Here is a 14,787-nt window from a genome sequence, read left to right on the forward strand (position 1 = left end):
ACATCACAGGGGGGAGGAATAATAATGCATAGACACCCAAACAAAGTCACAAGTTGGAGCGGTTAGCACTGCTCAAAAATAACAACTACCCCGGCATTTATCCAATGAGCATGTACGTATGTGTTTTGATGGAAACAAGTCATTCTTCAGACATTGTGTGCAGTGTGAAAGAACACTTTGCTGTTATTTGTATTGACCTCAACACACCCCTCATACTCTTGGCAGCATTGGCTCAGGACGTATGGCGGCCATCTGGGAACCAAAGGTTCCATATTTCGATCCCCAACTCCTCCTATCCTGGCTTTGTGTCGAGGCGTTCTTGAGCAAGATACTGAACTGCTCCCGATGAGGAGGCTGGTGGTTGGTTGCAGGGGCGGCAGGTTCCTATAACGGCAGTGGGTGCCCCCCGCCCCGCCTCCCTGCCCCCCCCCCCCCCCCCCCCCCCCCCAGCGGGGGAAAAAAACATTTTTTTGGTACTTTATAATTTACAGTTTGCTAATAAATACAGTGGTGCGCGCTCAGTTCACAACAATTAACGAACACATTAAATTGTTTCAGCATCTTGTTTCAACATTTCAGCATGATCAACAGTAAATAATTAAATTGTTTCAGCCATAAGCGGCGGGTGGATTTTACCTTTAGCTAGGTGGGACGACGACGACGCAGATTTATTTATTTATTTCCCCCAGATGGTCTAACAATGTCATGATTTGACCAATGTATTACCAATCTCGTACACCATTGCTCACGAAAGCAAGATCCTTGACCCAATTACAGCCACTGCATCTTACCTTTTAATTAAAGTAAAAGTAGTCTGAGGAAAAGGAACAGTTCTGTTCCCCGGACATTGTTTTGGGATATTTTGGCTGAGATGGCTCTGTTTGTCAAGTCTCAAGTCATGGCTCTTTACAGACGGGCCGACGGTACACAGACAGCAGCCTCTCCGCTGACTGTGTTAGTGTTGTGTTGCTGCAGGAGACGGAGTGTGAATGAACCGTGCGGTCACTGGAACAAAGCCACCGTATTAGCATTTGAATACCTGTTCTGTGAACACCGTAAAGGTGTGTGCCTACGTGACAAAATTACCAGGGGGAGGGGATCTTCAGCCTTAATCTCAGTGGGTGCTATTTGTCTTATTATTTTTTCAGTGAGTGCCCAAGCCCTCAGGCACTCCCAAAGTTGACGCCGCTGGTTGGTTGCCTCGGCCCGTGGGTGTGTGAATATAATATACGAGTAATAAATAAATATAAAAATATAAATAAATATTTATTACTCGTATGAGTTTCAAGGTGAGTTCATAAATAGTCTTCTCAGTCCATCTTTATTGGAGCTTCCTCTCATTGGACTGAGAGTTGACCCCCCCCCCCCCCACCCCCACTGTAAGCTTGGTACCATTTGGTACTACAGATGAAGTTATATGCCACAGCTGTAGACCTGTTGCGATACTCCACAGGGTGACAAACAGCACGGCCAACCACTCAAAGCCGATAAGCTGTAAAAAAAATAAAAAAAATAAAAAAATAAAAGGTCCTGTGCACGCAAAACAACAGATTCTCAGTCTTAGGGCCCTATTTTTGCATGTCTTTAGTACCAGGTCTTATGACTTAATTTAAGACCTAGAGGCGTGGCCAATTTTGTTTAGCTATTTTGAGTGGCCAAACAGCCACACCTCCAGGTCTTAAGTTAAGTCATAAGACTAAGACCTGGTACTTAAGACACGCAAAATAGGGCCCTTAGTCTCGTCAGAATGTCAGGTGGAAAGGAATGATCTTCCAGTCTCAGAAGCAGAGGTCAGTCTGTTGGGTAACAGCCAAGGAGAGGATGGCCCACTTTTCTGTGAATGCAGGACTGTTCAGCCGTGGAAGGTTATGTAAGCCTTAGTGAAGAATTGCAGGCTAAGGGTAAAACATATACTGTATGATTGCACTGTGGCGCATGCAGCGCCCTGGGTTTAGATGCGTGCATTCACGTCAGTCGCCAGCACTGCCACGCGACACTTAACTCCACGTCACTGCCTGCTGGACTGCCCCGGAGGACTACAGTACAGATTCAGAGGGCCAGGGCCAGGTTGTTTGATGTATTTCTATTGGTTTCTATAGTGGTTGTGCTTCTACCACCACTTCTCAAAGATGATTCTGTCTTTGGGCAGGCCAAGGTCCGTAAGGGTCTGGGAGAGGGCCTGGATCATGGGTGGAGGTCCACACAGGTAGCACAGAGTCCTCTGGGGGTCCACGTGAGCCTGCAGCTCCGCCTCTGTGATCCTCCCACCTGGGGAAGACAGTGAGGAAATATACAGATTACCCCTATGTGTTCACCAGGGATAGGTGTGGTTTTTTCCCTTCTTCTTCCATGTACACCGTTAACCATTTGGTTAACAGTGTACATGGAAGAAGAAGAAGTGAGTTGCGCTCTAATCATATCATCTCATTCCGGCCAATCACAATTTGCGTCCTCAGTTTCCGTCCTCACTTTTGTCTTCAATGTTTGTGTTTACACAAACATTGAACACGTAAAGCTGGGCATAGAAAGAAAGCTATAGCCAGCTTTCTGTGTGGGTACACACATTCACACATTGCTCAGCCAATCAAATCATCGCTATGGGATACACACAAACACACAAACCTGGACATAAATAACCACTATCCATTTAGGGCCAATAAACTAAACATCTAAAATAACTTAACTATAATATAAATGATAAATTGTACCTCATACAAGACTAGTAGTATCACACCCTTGTTGTTTTTCAAAATCACGGTTAATTTTATTTGTCATGTACATGCTTACACGTGAAAACAAAAATCAAACTCAGGACCAGTAGTACTGTAGTAGTGCGTGCGTGCGCGCGTGCGTGCGTGAGTGCGTGCGTGCGTGCGTTAAAAAAAAAGTGCCATACACTTGGTTAAATTAGCATAGTTAAAGCAGAGAAAGTGTGCGGGAGTAGGCTTTTGTTCCCCAAGGGGATTTACTGTCAGTGTCAGCAGCACCACAACAACATTTGAGACAATGCGTGTTGAACTGCCTCTAATAGCTCCCACATAATATTCCTCAGGTTTAGATGCAGATTTATGTGGACGTGGGTCTATGATGTTTCTGATTTTCATCAAGTCAGGCGGTTGTGGGCGGCTGAACAGCGAATGCTGCCAGGTGCACGTGTCATCAGCACTGACCTGCACACCACCCACGCTCTGTGCATGGTGGCGATAAGGTGTGTGTGTGTGTGTGTGTGTTACTGTGCATTGCCTGTTACTTACGGCTGACATAGGGTTGGAGCTGTTGTTCGAAATTCGTGCTCTGTTGCGTAATGTGGAATTTACAGGACAACTTGTCAGGGAACTCCTGGCACACCTCCATGATGGTATTCTGAGAGCGAGAGCACGCACACGCACACCACACACACACACACACACACACACACACACACACACACAGTTCATTTATGCATGCATGACATAAGCTACTTCAAACTTCATACATCAGTACACGCATGCCGAAGATAGGCCTTTATGTAAATGAGTTTCTTCTGTTAAGATATGGTATTCACCCACGCACTTGCTGCTTTGCTCGATCCCCACCAAATACTGTGTCTCTCACTCTGTGTGTGTGTGTGTGTGTGTGTGTGTGTGTGTGTGTGTGTGTGTGTGTGTGAGAACGTAGGTGATTAAGAGACAGCTAGAAAACCATAAGGCAGTGGGAAACATTCCTAGACAGACGAGTGTTTAACGTTATTTAGATGCTGTCTCTCTCTGTAAAGCTGTGTGTGCCGTAAGTACTGCTGACACCATTTGCGCTACAGTACAAATATTAATGTATCATTAACCCATTTAGACCTGAGGACGATTCTACAAAATGTCTTCTAAATCCTGACAGTTTTCTGAAAAAACCTATGTTTCTGTGTCAGTTGTGCTCATCCTTTTTCATGTCAAGGACCCCCAGAATTATCTGAATTTGGCCGCGGACCCCCATATATATATATATAGAAAATATGTTTACACTTGGTTGCATACAGAAAATAGCAGATCTACAAGCTCACAACACGTCGCAGCATTAAAGTCATTACGACGGCATCAAGGCCCGCCAAAACACATTTTAGTCGACTAAATCAACCGTAGATTTAGTTGACTAATCTTATGATATTTAGTCGACTAAAACTAGACTAACACTAAGACATTCCAGGTGACTAAAATGTGACTAAAACTAAATGAAAACTATTCAAGAGACTGTGACTAAAACAAAAATCTAAATTTGCTGTCAAAATCAACACTGTTGTCATGATATCAGCCTAAAAAAGTACATTTAAAAAAAATACATCTCGTCTGATATTTGTATACAGACGCATACAGACACACACCTTGAAGAGCAGCTCCGGGGAGTTCTTAGCGCTGTAGCAGAGGTGGGTGGAGCCTATGTGGTAGTCCCTCCCACCGGAGGCGTGGCCGCAGCGCAGCAGGTCGGCGGCGTGCAGCAGGATGGAGTAGAGGGGGTTGATGCCCACGCCCCCTGCCACCAGCAGCAAGTCCACAGAGGGCTCCGAGGGCGCGGGGTCAAAGAAGAAGTCACCGCCCACCCTCATGGCGACCTGGGAACCCAACGCACACTAGAAAGGAAAGACAAAAAGAAGGGGAAATGGCAAGGAGATGTGGGAGGTGGAGTGAGAGGAAAAACAAAGATAGACAAATGATGGCGTTAAAGAGAGCGATAAGCAAATGATATATGTAGACAGATAAAGGCCCTCATTTATCAAAGCGGCGTCCGCCAAAATATGGGTGCACGCCGGAATTCCCGCAATTTCCGGCATTTGTCATTTCCGCAAAACCTTGAACTTGAACGTGAGCCAGGACAAAAATCACGTTAGGTCTGGAGCTGTCGTAGGCTTTGTCCTCAGCTGTTTTTCTGTCGTACACAAGCGGAGCAGCATTGTCTGAACTGCTGACATGCTGTCACAGGCATCTAAACATGTTTTCACTCGTAAAATGTATAAAACTAATAATACATGTGAAAAAATATATTTTGTAAAGGCATGTCATATGAAATTTGTAGGATATTTCCAAGCAATTAAAATCGCGCAATTAAAAACAATGTTGCAAGTTAGATGCTTAAGCCATTTAAACAGTTTTGCATGAGCGCATGCCGGTGCCCCCCCCCCGAGAGAGGCATTTGCAGTGCTGCAGCTATAGTCAAGTCTACCAACCAACAGGTAGGCTATAGTGCAATCTACAGCCTGTAGATGTCTTTCTCGAGTTACATCTCGTCGTTTTAAGGATAAACCCAACGTGTCACTCGAATGCCAAATGTGCCGTGCCGGCGTGCCACCGAAAGTGCAGGGGACCGCTTCGGAGATAGGTAGGCTAATCCAGCCAGGCTGCCAGCCCACCAGTGCCACATGAGGCTGGTTTAGGCTGCACATTCATATTGACAGTTGACAGCCCAGTGACTGCAGCGACTAGCGAGGTAATCTAAATAGATTGTCATAAACTTGCACCAGATCACGGTGTCATGAACGGACCACAGTGATAGAGACAGACAGACAGGACAGGAGAGGAGATGTTGCAAAACAGCAGCGTGTGTGTGCGCCTATATTTGTTATTTAATTCATGGTTTATTATAGCCTATTGTTGTAGGGGCGGCTGTGGCTGTGGCTCAGGAGGTAGAGCAGGTCGTCCAATGATCCATGGGTCGGCGGTTCGAATCCCGGCTCCTCCTGTCTACATGTCGAAGTGTCCTTGGGCAAGACACTGAACCCCAAATTGCTCCCGATGTGCTGGTTGGTACCTTGCATGGCTTCAGCCGCAATCGGTGTATGAGTGTGTGTGTGAATGGGTGAATGTAATGCACAATCTATGTAAAGCGCATTGGATAAAGGCGCTATATAAATGCACCATTTACCATTTAGGCTATAATAAAGGAATACCGGTAAATACTTTAATCATTTAATATAGGCTACAACTAACAACACACAGCAGGCGCGCAGCGTGGATCAAATGATTGACTGGGCAAATTAGCATGGAGAGGGGGGGGGGGGCCATTTAAAACAAAGGCGGCTTGCATGCTGTGGTTTACTAACCAGATAGTTGCATGCACAAACCTTGAAGTTAAACTGGACCAGCTCTAAACTGACTGAGCCACAGGGTAGGGAGGCAGTCTAATATACAGTAATGTCATAAACGTGCATGCAGGTCACGACAGTGACAGAGACAGATAGAACAGGAGCAATGTTATTTAATTAATGCTTCACAGAATCACAGGTTCATGTTTTCGTTCACTAATCTTGTTGTATATTAAATGAATAAACACTTTAATAATTGTATACAACTAACAACACACAGTGACAGTTGCTTGCAAGTTGCATGTGCATGCGTGTGTCTGTGTGTGTGTATGAGAGGGGGGGGGTGAGGCGGGCAGCAAGGCAAGGCGGGAAACGTTTTTATTTACTTTTTTCGTCATGTAACTATGGTTTCCAAGGTCGTACTGCAGTTGTTCATGTCGCAAAAACGAGGGCGAGGCTTGATTTCATAGGGCGTGCCAGATAGATTTCAGCCGTCACATTTATTAACGTCGGAACGAAATTAAGGAAGGATCAGCTGTTTGCGATCACTTTATAAATGCCGTGGCGACGTGGGTGTACTACGAAACCTACACTCGAATTTGGGGCAGATTTTACACTCAATTGATAAATGAGGGCCAAAGTGTTCAGACCAGGGCCAGGCCCCTCGTTTGGGCCTGATTATACCCTTTCATAAAATGATATACCGCTCGCCTCAAAACATGCTCGCCCCGGATCAAATCTGGCAACCTCTGAACGGTCGCAATCAGGTATTCCCAAACGTAAACTCAGTAAAGCTATGCCTAAATCTCATTCTGGCCAACCACAATTTGCGTCCTCACTTTTGTCTTCAATGTTTGTGTTCACACAAACCCTCAAAGCTGGACATAGGAGGGGCAAGCGCCTAGCGCCTCTCAAAAATAGGCCAAGGTTTGAAGAGTATCATTCCAAAATAAAATACTTCACCCGATTAAAATAGGAACACCTGCTCATGTAGGCGCTCGGGTGGCGCAGTGGTAAAGTCCCTGCCCACCACCACGGAGGTTGTGGGTTCTAAATAAATTGGGAGAAAAAGGGGTAGAAAATAATACTCTGTCTAAATAATACAAAAAAATCTGACCCGCCTGAACTGAGTGGTGCTGTACTACTGTACTGTACTGTACAAGCCCAACTCTGTGTGTGTGTGTGTGTGTGTGTGTGTGTGTGTGTGTGTGTGTGTGTGTGTGTGTGTGTGTGTGTGTGTGTGTGTGTGCATCTGATCAATCATAGTAGCCAAACCTTTTGCGGCTAGTCAGAACATCTAGGTAGGAGGTGCAAGAACAGCCAAAATACCCGCTGAAGTGTCATTTTGGAGATACTGCCAAGTGCCAACCCAGCTGAACAAACTGGTCTGGATGGACTAAGGCAGCCGCCTTCATGTGCACTTACCTGGGTGTGGATCCAGTGTGCTGGGGGGTGTTTGTTTACCTGGGTGTGGATCCAGTGTGCTGGCCTGGGGGGTGTTTGTTTACCTGGGTGTGGATCCAGTGTGCTGGCCTGGGGGGTGTTTGTTTACCTGGGTGGGGATCCAGTGAGCTGGGGGGGTGTTTGTTTACCTGGGTGTGGATCCAGTGTGCTGGGGGGGTGTTTGTTTACCTGGGTGTGGATCCAGTGTGCTGGGGGGGTGTTTGTTTACCTGGGTGTGGATCCAGTGTGCTGGGGGGGTGTTTGTTTACCTGGGTGTGGATCCAGTGTGCTGGCCTGGGGGTGTTTGTTTACCTAGGTGTGGATCCAGTGTGCTGGGGGGGGGGGGGGGGGGGGGGGGGGGGGTGTTTGTTTACCTGGGTGTGGATCCAGTGTGCTGGGGGTTGTTTGTTTACCTGGGTGTGGATCCAGTGTGCTGGTGGTTGTTTGTTTACCTGGGTGTGGATCCAGTGTGCTGGGGGTTGTTTGTTTACCTGGGTGTGGATCCAGTGTGCTGGGGGGTGTTTGGCGTACTTGACAGCCAGCTCAATCACGCCTTCTCTCTGCAGCAAGCCTGGGCTGGAACACATGGAGAAGCCCCCCACCGTCTCCATTCCAGGGATGAAGAAGTCCACCCTGAAAACAATGCATTTGAACTGAATCGATTGTTTTATATAACTTAGCCATTTTATATAATAATGTGTGCGTTTACTTCAAAATGCATTTAGATTCAAATCATTATTTTATGTATAGGGGTCAGTCAGTCAGTCAGTCAGTCAGTCAGTCAGCAGCCCCAATCCCATTTCATAGATTCAAATTATTATTTTATTTATAGGGGTCAGTGAGCAGCCCAAAATCCCATTTCATAGATTCATATCGTTATTTTATTTATGGGGGTCAGTCAGCAGCCCAAAATCCCATTTCATAGATTCAAATTATTTTATTTATAGGGGTCAGTTTCGGTCAGCAGCATAATCCCATTTCATATATCGCAGCTCATGGGCGGAAACATTGCACTGTATGTCTAAAACTATTACTTTTCAGGAAACGGATAAATAGTAGTTGCTATTTAGTGACGAGCTGTTGTTAATACATGCTGTGAGCCTGTATATCGGCTATTCCGGCTACTTTTGCGTAGCACACCATTAAGTATGATGTAAGAGAAAAATGGCTGGCATGTGAATTATGGTCAAACGGGTACAACCCTTATTACTTCCACAAACTCCAAACATCTGTTACTTAAGCACTGAGACTTGCCATGTGTATCGTCTTGCACTGTGTGCCCCTGTTGCCTAATTGGCCCTGTCCCCCACATGCCAACACCACATCCACTCTTTTTTTATACTGCCCCCCTGCTGATAAGAACCTGTGATAGTGTCCGCAGATTCTCTATTGCCATTTGTGATTCTGATCGCTAAAAATCAGTGGTTTTCAACCCTTTTCATATCAAGGACCTTTATTTGCATTTGAGCCACGCACCATTTGATGACATTTACCCTCTCAGACACAAAACTAAAGAATATTTTGTTATCGTTGGATAGGATTTTGTCCAAAATTCCATGCTGCATTGATGTTGATACCATAGGAGAGGCAACATTATTCTACATTATCTCTAATTGTGTAGTCTTCTTGTAAATAATAATGCAGATTTTTTTTTAACTCATTTTAACATTTTACGCTCTCAAGAGTTAAAGATCTATAAGGGTCCATTTGGTAGCCAACTCTCCATCATTTAGCTGAGGACCACCTGGAACCCCCTCAGGGACCACTGGTTGAAAACCACTGGCTAAAAAAGAATCATGTTCAAAACAATGTTCTCCGTACACCGTCTCATAATGTCAGTCCAGTTGCGGAGTTTAGTTTCTATCCCCCAGAGAGATAGAAACAATGCAAAGCATTCGGAGGCACGGCTCCACCACCAACACAATGAACCCATTGTACGAACCCTCGGAGGGATCATAAATATGGATCTGCAGTGGGAAAAGAAATGCTCACATATGTTCCGCCCACCTCCTCGCACCTGGAAGATGGAGAGTGCAACTCTTGTCTTTCTCAGAGATGCAGAGATACTCGAGGATTTCCATCCATTTACATTTATTACCAGCTGCCGCGGGGCCAGCAGCTGACCGGCTGTTGCATATCTCACAACCGCCCACCCACAGTATGGGCTGCTGTACTTTTTCGAAATTGAAACGGATAAATCTGCATACCAAGTAGCTCCTATTAAAAGGATTTTAATCTGCAAGAATGGTGACGTTTCAGAGCAACACGGCGGGGCTCATCCTCACCTCACCTCTCGTATAAACGGGAAAGTCACCATCAGTCTTCTGTATGGATGCACACGGATAGTACATTCATTAATTAAACAGGAAGTGTGTTCAAAGATCCGTGAAGTCGAAGTGCCCACGTTGTACTTGAGATGCAGTTGATTTCATTTGACTGACAGATCGTAATGATCAGATCTGTATTTAACTGAGCCAATTACAATACATGAGCAGGTGCAGACTGCACAGTGTCCTGGCCAAGGGCAGTCCAACAGAATGTGCCTGGCTGGGCCACTCACCACCGGGTGACCTTTCCGCTACTGAACAGGAACGTCGTTGCCATTAGGACACCGTGCCACCCCTAGGCCCTATCATAATGTCTTTTGGGTTCTGTTTGAGCAATGAAGACAAAACTAGCAGCACAATCACAGGCTCATAGGCCAGTCAATCTAATATTTGACCCAAAATAAATTAAATAAATAACAATACATTTTTGATCATGGTCAATTCAGGGATTGAACGTTGGGCTACCATTGAAAACCTATAAGGTAAACATTTCAAATTTGGCTAAAAATGGCCAGATTGACTGGCCTATCATTTCTAACCTAGTGCAGGTGGCTGTCACTTGATTTAAAGCCAAATGTGAGTCAATCTTGGTGCATTACTTGCCGTAATTATCTTCACCAGGCAATCTTGCTGTGTGTGTGTGTATATATATATATATATATATATATATATATATATATATATATATATATATATATGTGTGTGTGTGTGTGTGTGTGTGTGTGTGTGTGTGTGTGTGTGTGTGTGTGTGTGTGCGTGTGTGCGTGTCATTCCGTCCATGTACAGCTAATCTCCGGCACTGTTGGCTTGATCAGAGCAAACCTGTGCACAGCCACACACACTCCCTGGTATAAAAGGCCGATTTGTGTGTCTTTGTATGTGCACTCCCTAGCCTAGAGAACAAGGACAAACCTCTGCTTTTATTTGGACGCTTTACCCATTTGTTGTCTCACTAGTGTTTATGGCAAGCCACTTATACTCATCTCTTGCACTTTGTAAGTTGTTCTGGATAAGAGTCTGCTAAGTGTAATTGTTTATCTTATACTGCACACTGACTGAGATCTCACACTCAACAACACAGTGCAGATACAAGTCATATGGAGAACTTAATTTTGTTTTTTCAAGACAATGGTTCCCCCTTGTGGCGAAGAGAAGCATTACAGTGGACTGTGCAAGAGGAACAGACTGTTACTCAACTTTCTATTACATTGCTTTCTTGCTTCTGGACAGGGCAAGACAGAAATATTACTAGTGTAGTTTCTCTAGTACAACCAATCAATGTTTTATTTTACTTTGTACTGTATTCATTCTTTTGTTGTGGTCTATATCTTTAGATCTACATAACAATAATAACACCATCAACGGCTGCCTTTTCGTCAGCAGTCAAAAGTCAATGCCTACTCACCATTGTCCTGCTCTGAAGTTGAAGTCCGGAGGAACAGCCAGTCTCAAGCGTTTTACTGTGTCCGACTCGTTCATCATGCCACACACCTTTGCTGTATACACAGCCTGAGGTAGAAAGACATACCGGTAATACTTAAGTGTACACATAGGGACGGAAATTAATAGATTAACTAACAGATAACCTCACAAATAACCATCTTTGCTTAATGATACTGTCAAATTACTCCATTCCCGTGACAAAACATCAACTTACATTTTGTCTGTTGTTGTTGGCCGTTCTTTCTAAATGGTCCATTTGTCTTTCAGATGACATTTTCCTGCCAAATATAAAAGACAAGTTGTTTTTGCTGCTGGCACACATCTAAACAGAGTCACATGTCTCTAACGGACAAGCAGATTCACATGCTCTCGTAGCGGACAGCACAAAACAAGTGGACTTTTACCTCGCTGTCAACTTGCTCCAACAAACTTCAGGTAAATGATATGCTCAAACTTGGCAAGTACTTCCGGGTGCAATAGCTAGTACTAGTACACAGGAAAGTCCTCAAACAAATGGAACCAAATGTGTAACTCCGAGAGTGTACTGGTATTTATTAACTAGTGCACCAAACTGTAACAAAGTTACTACCGGTATACTAGTCTAGATTATAAGGTAGGTAGTAGGAGTTTAGGTCAGTGGTTCCCAAAGTGGGGTCCGGGGACCCCTAGGAGTCCTTGAGGGAGTTCCAGGGGGTCCCCAGCTAAATGATAGTTAGGAACCAAATGTACCCAATTGTGTCTGTAACTCAGACAGTTTACAAATGGAACCAAATGGACCCTTGTGGGTCTGTAACTTAGAGTTAAATTAACTTTGATTTAACAATATACATTGGGGTCCCGGAGATAGAAATGCCATTAAATGTGGGACCGGGGGCCCTTGAAATGAAAATTGTTGAGAATCACTGCTAGAGCCGTAAAAATCTTCTCTTATGGGGGTCCTGGGCATGCATTTTCAAATGGGGGGTCTGCAGGCTAATGAGTATCAATTTGGGGGTCCTTGACATGAAAAAGTTTGAGAACCCCTGGTCTAGGTAGTAAGTATATAGCCACAAGCAACTTAATCTGCTTACAAGTTGCAACACCCCCTATAGTCACATCCCATTCACGAAACAGAATACAATCTGATTGTATTAAACGATGATTAAACAAACCAGTATTGCACCTGTGCGTATAGCATCCTCTTTGTCAACTGTCAAGTCTTTGTTTCATAGGATGGATTTGTTGGAAATGTTCTAGATCAGTGGTTTTCAACCAGTGCTCCGGCGGACTACCAGTGGTCCTTCCATGTGGTTCCTAGCCGCAATTTGCAACTCTAGATTGTTTTATAATGGGATGAATCTAGAGTTGCAATTGATCCAAATTGTATTTCCGATCCGCTTGTATTAAACAACGTTAAACTCACCAACATTGCAGCTGTAGGGAAAGATTGAATTGTCCTCTTTCAAACGGCAAAGCGTTTGTTTCATAAAAATCCACTGTAGACATGTTATGAGCTACTTTCTGTCAAGCAATTCTGTGCAGGTGATTCTTTTTCTAAGTGTTGGAGTTTGGAAGCACTCGTTGAAGTCACTAACGGTAACGGCCCTGCGTACGTTCAAACTTTCACATAATGGAGGCAGCAGCACGACCCGTTAATAAAAACGAGTGCTTCCAACAGAAAAAATATCACGGCAGAGAATTTCTTGACATAAAGTAGCTGATAACATGTCTATGGTGTATTTTTATGAAACAGACGCTTTGCAGATTGAATGAGGATAATTCAAGCTTGGCCTACAGCTGCAATGTTGGTGGGTTTAACATCATTTAATACAAGCAGATCGCAGATGCAAATTGGATGAATGGGGATTCAATGGAGGGTATTGCAACTCCAGTTGCAAATTGCGGCTATGTGGTCCCCAGCTAAATTATGGAGAGTTGATAAACTAATAGATCTACAACTCTTGAGAGCGTAACATGAAACATGTTTCATTTTACGCTCTCAAGACTTAAATTATTGTTAAACATATGCAATACTTAATTTTCAAGAAATCTACACAATTAGAGAACGTAGAGGAATTGTTATTTTGATCGTTTGCCTGTTATCTCTCCTAATGGTACCAACATCGATACAGCATGGAATTGTGGACAAAATCCAACGACAGCAAAATATTCTTTAGTTTTGGGTATGCGAGGTCAAAACCTGGTGGTCCGTGGCTCAAATGGTGAATAAATAGTGGGCCTTGACATGAAAAAGGTTTTTAAAAAAAACACAGTTCTAGATGCTCATGAAACCCACCTTGTGATGGTGGAGCAAGCGGGGCACAATAGCCGGGAACGGAGCAGACCACCTGCTGCCAGGGTGAAGGTTCGAGCAGCTGTGGTCAGGACACAGGGGACGCTCATCGTGGCCTGTGGCAGCAGCATGGATCCACACAGCTAGTAAAGGACAACACAACAACAACCACCACGTAAACATAGACACTTAACAAAGCATGACATGCTACTGTATATGTGGGAGAGTGGGACTGGTCCATAATCGAGAAGGTAACGGAAAGACAATATGACTACGGTGAGTGACATAGAAGTGTATATTTGTTTTGTACTAATGTTCTGATGAATTGAAAATGGTGGACCCTGTTCTGTTGTTAACAAGTGTAATGCTTAATAATGGTGTCTGTCGTCCACAGTAACCGTTTTTGTATTGACTCGTGCTTTCGTTTGAAATGTACCCATTCTGCATACTGTGAAATAAAAATGTTCAATCAATCAACCAATCAATCAATTTCATGTTATCTCACTTCTGTACCAACTAAGTTAATTGTTACAGTTAGTATGACCAATACTTCACGCAGGGCAATTCAAAGTGACGATTAAGTTCATTCAAATTAACGTTAGTAACTAGATTTGGGTTAGCCGATATATAGCTGTCAAAGACCAGGCTGTCGCTCGGTTGCCAACTTGCCATTCCCATGATTGCCTCCTTTACGTTCATAGACTGTTTATGTACACTCCAAAACAGCGTAACTAGCGTTACTAAACTGTTGTTTTTATTTTATTTTTTGTCCTCACCAAAACAGGGTAAAGTTTCTTCTCAGATGATCTTCATGGTTTAATGGCTAATGCTCTATTAGATAACATACTGACTGGGTGACTTCTTCTGTACCCGGAAGTGATTGGTGTGTTTGGCTCTGTGTTGCGCATATGTGTTGCGCATAATATGTGCAGATGCGCATATTTTGTAAAAGGTAGTTTATCACATAGTTAATCATCACTAATCAGTTTTCCTCTTGAAATGTTATTTGGGAGTAATATGCAGACGTGTATTGCCAATCGTTATTTTTTCTTATCAGAGAGGACAATTTTGTTATCTTTTCCATGCAAGATTAGATTTGTGGTGGGTCTTTCTTGACAAATTGGATGTTAAATTACGAAATTGTCATGGCTTCTCGATTGTTGTTCCATATTATTAATAATAATAATAATAATAATAATAATAAAAGACATAACATAAGCACAAATATATTTTATTCAGTTTGTATTCAATCATCC

At 43.8% G+C, this 14,787-nt stretch overlaps 1 protein-coding gene across 1 annotated transcript; it reads right to left on the reverse strand.

The window, feature by feature from the left end:
- Positions 1-1,702: 1,702 nt before the first annotated feature.
- On the reverse strand, positions 1,703-14,414 carry oxnad1 (oxidoreductase NAD-binding domain containing 1). The gene is made up of 8 exons (XM_079522151.1): positions 14,308-14,414; positions 13,535-13,674; positions 11,474-11,537; positions 11,222-11,325; positions 7,981-8,122; positions 4,352-4,597; positions 3,255-3,363; positions 1,703-2,268 (listed from the first exon to the last, which is right to left on the reverse strand). The coding sequence occupies exons 2-8, from the start codon at positions 13,660-13,662 to the stop codon at positions 2,111-2,113; spliced, it is 951 nt and encodes a 316-aa protein (XP_079378277.1). The 5' UTR covers positions 13,663-13,674; positions 14,308-14,414; the 3' UTR covers positions 1,703-2,110.
- Between the last annotated feature and the right edge of the window lie 373 nt (positions 14,415-14,787).

Source organism: Electrona antarctica, assembly GCF_951216825.1.
Source record: "Electrona antarctica genome assembly, chromosome: 15".
NCBI classification, from domain to species: Eukaryota; Metazoa; Chordata; class Actinopteri; order Myctophiformes; family Myctophidae; genus Electrona; species Electrona antarctica.

Bases quoted from the DNA above. Each gene is read 5' to 3' on its own strand.
- oxnad1 (XM_079522151.1), bottom strand. From the start codon at position 13,662: ATGCTGCTGCCACAGGCCACGATGAGCGTCCCCTGTGTCCTGACCACA. The intron at 11,538-13,534 runs GTGGGTTTCATG...TATATTTGGCAG, and splicing joins GCTTGCTCCACCATCACAAG to GAAAATGTCATCTGAAAGAC. The intron at 11,326-11,473 runs GTAAGTTGATGT...TTTCTACCTCAG, and splicing joins CCAACAACAACAGACAAAAT to GCTGTGTATACAGCAAAGGT.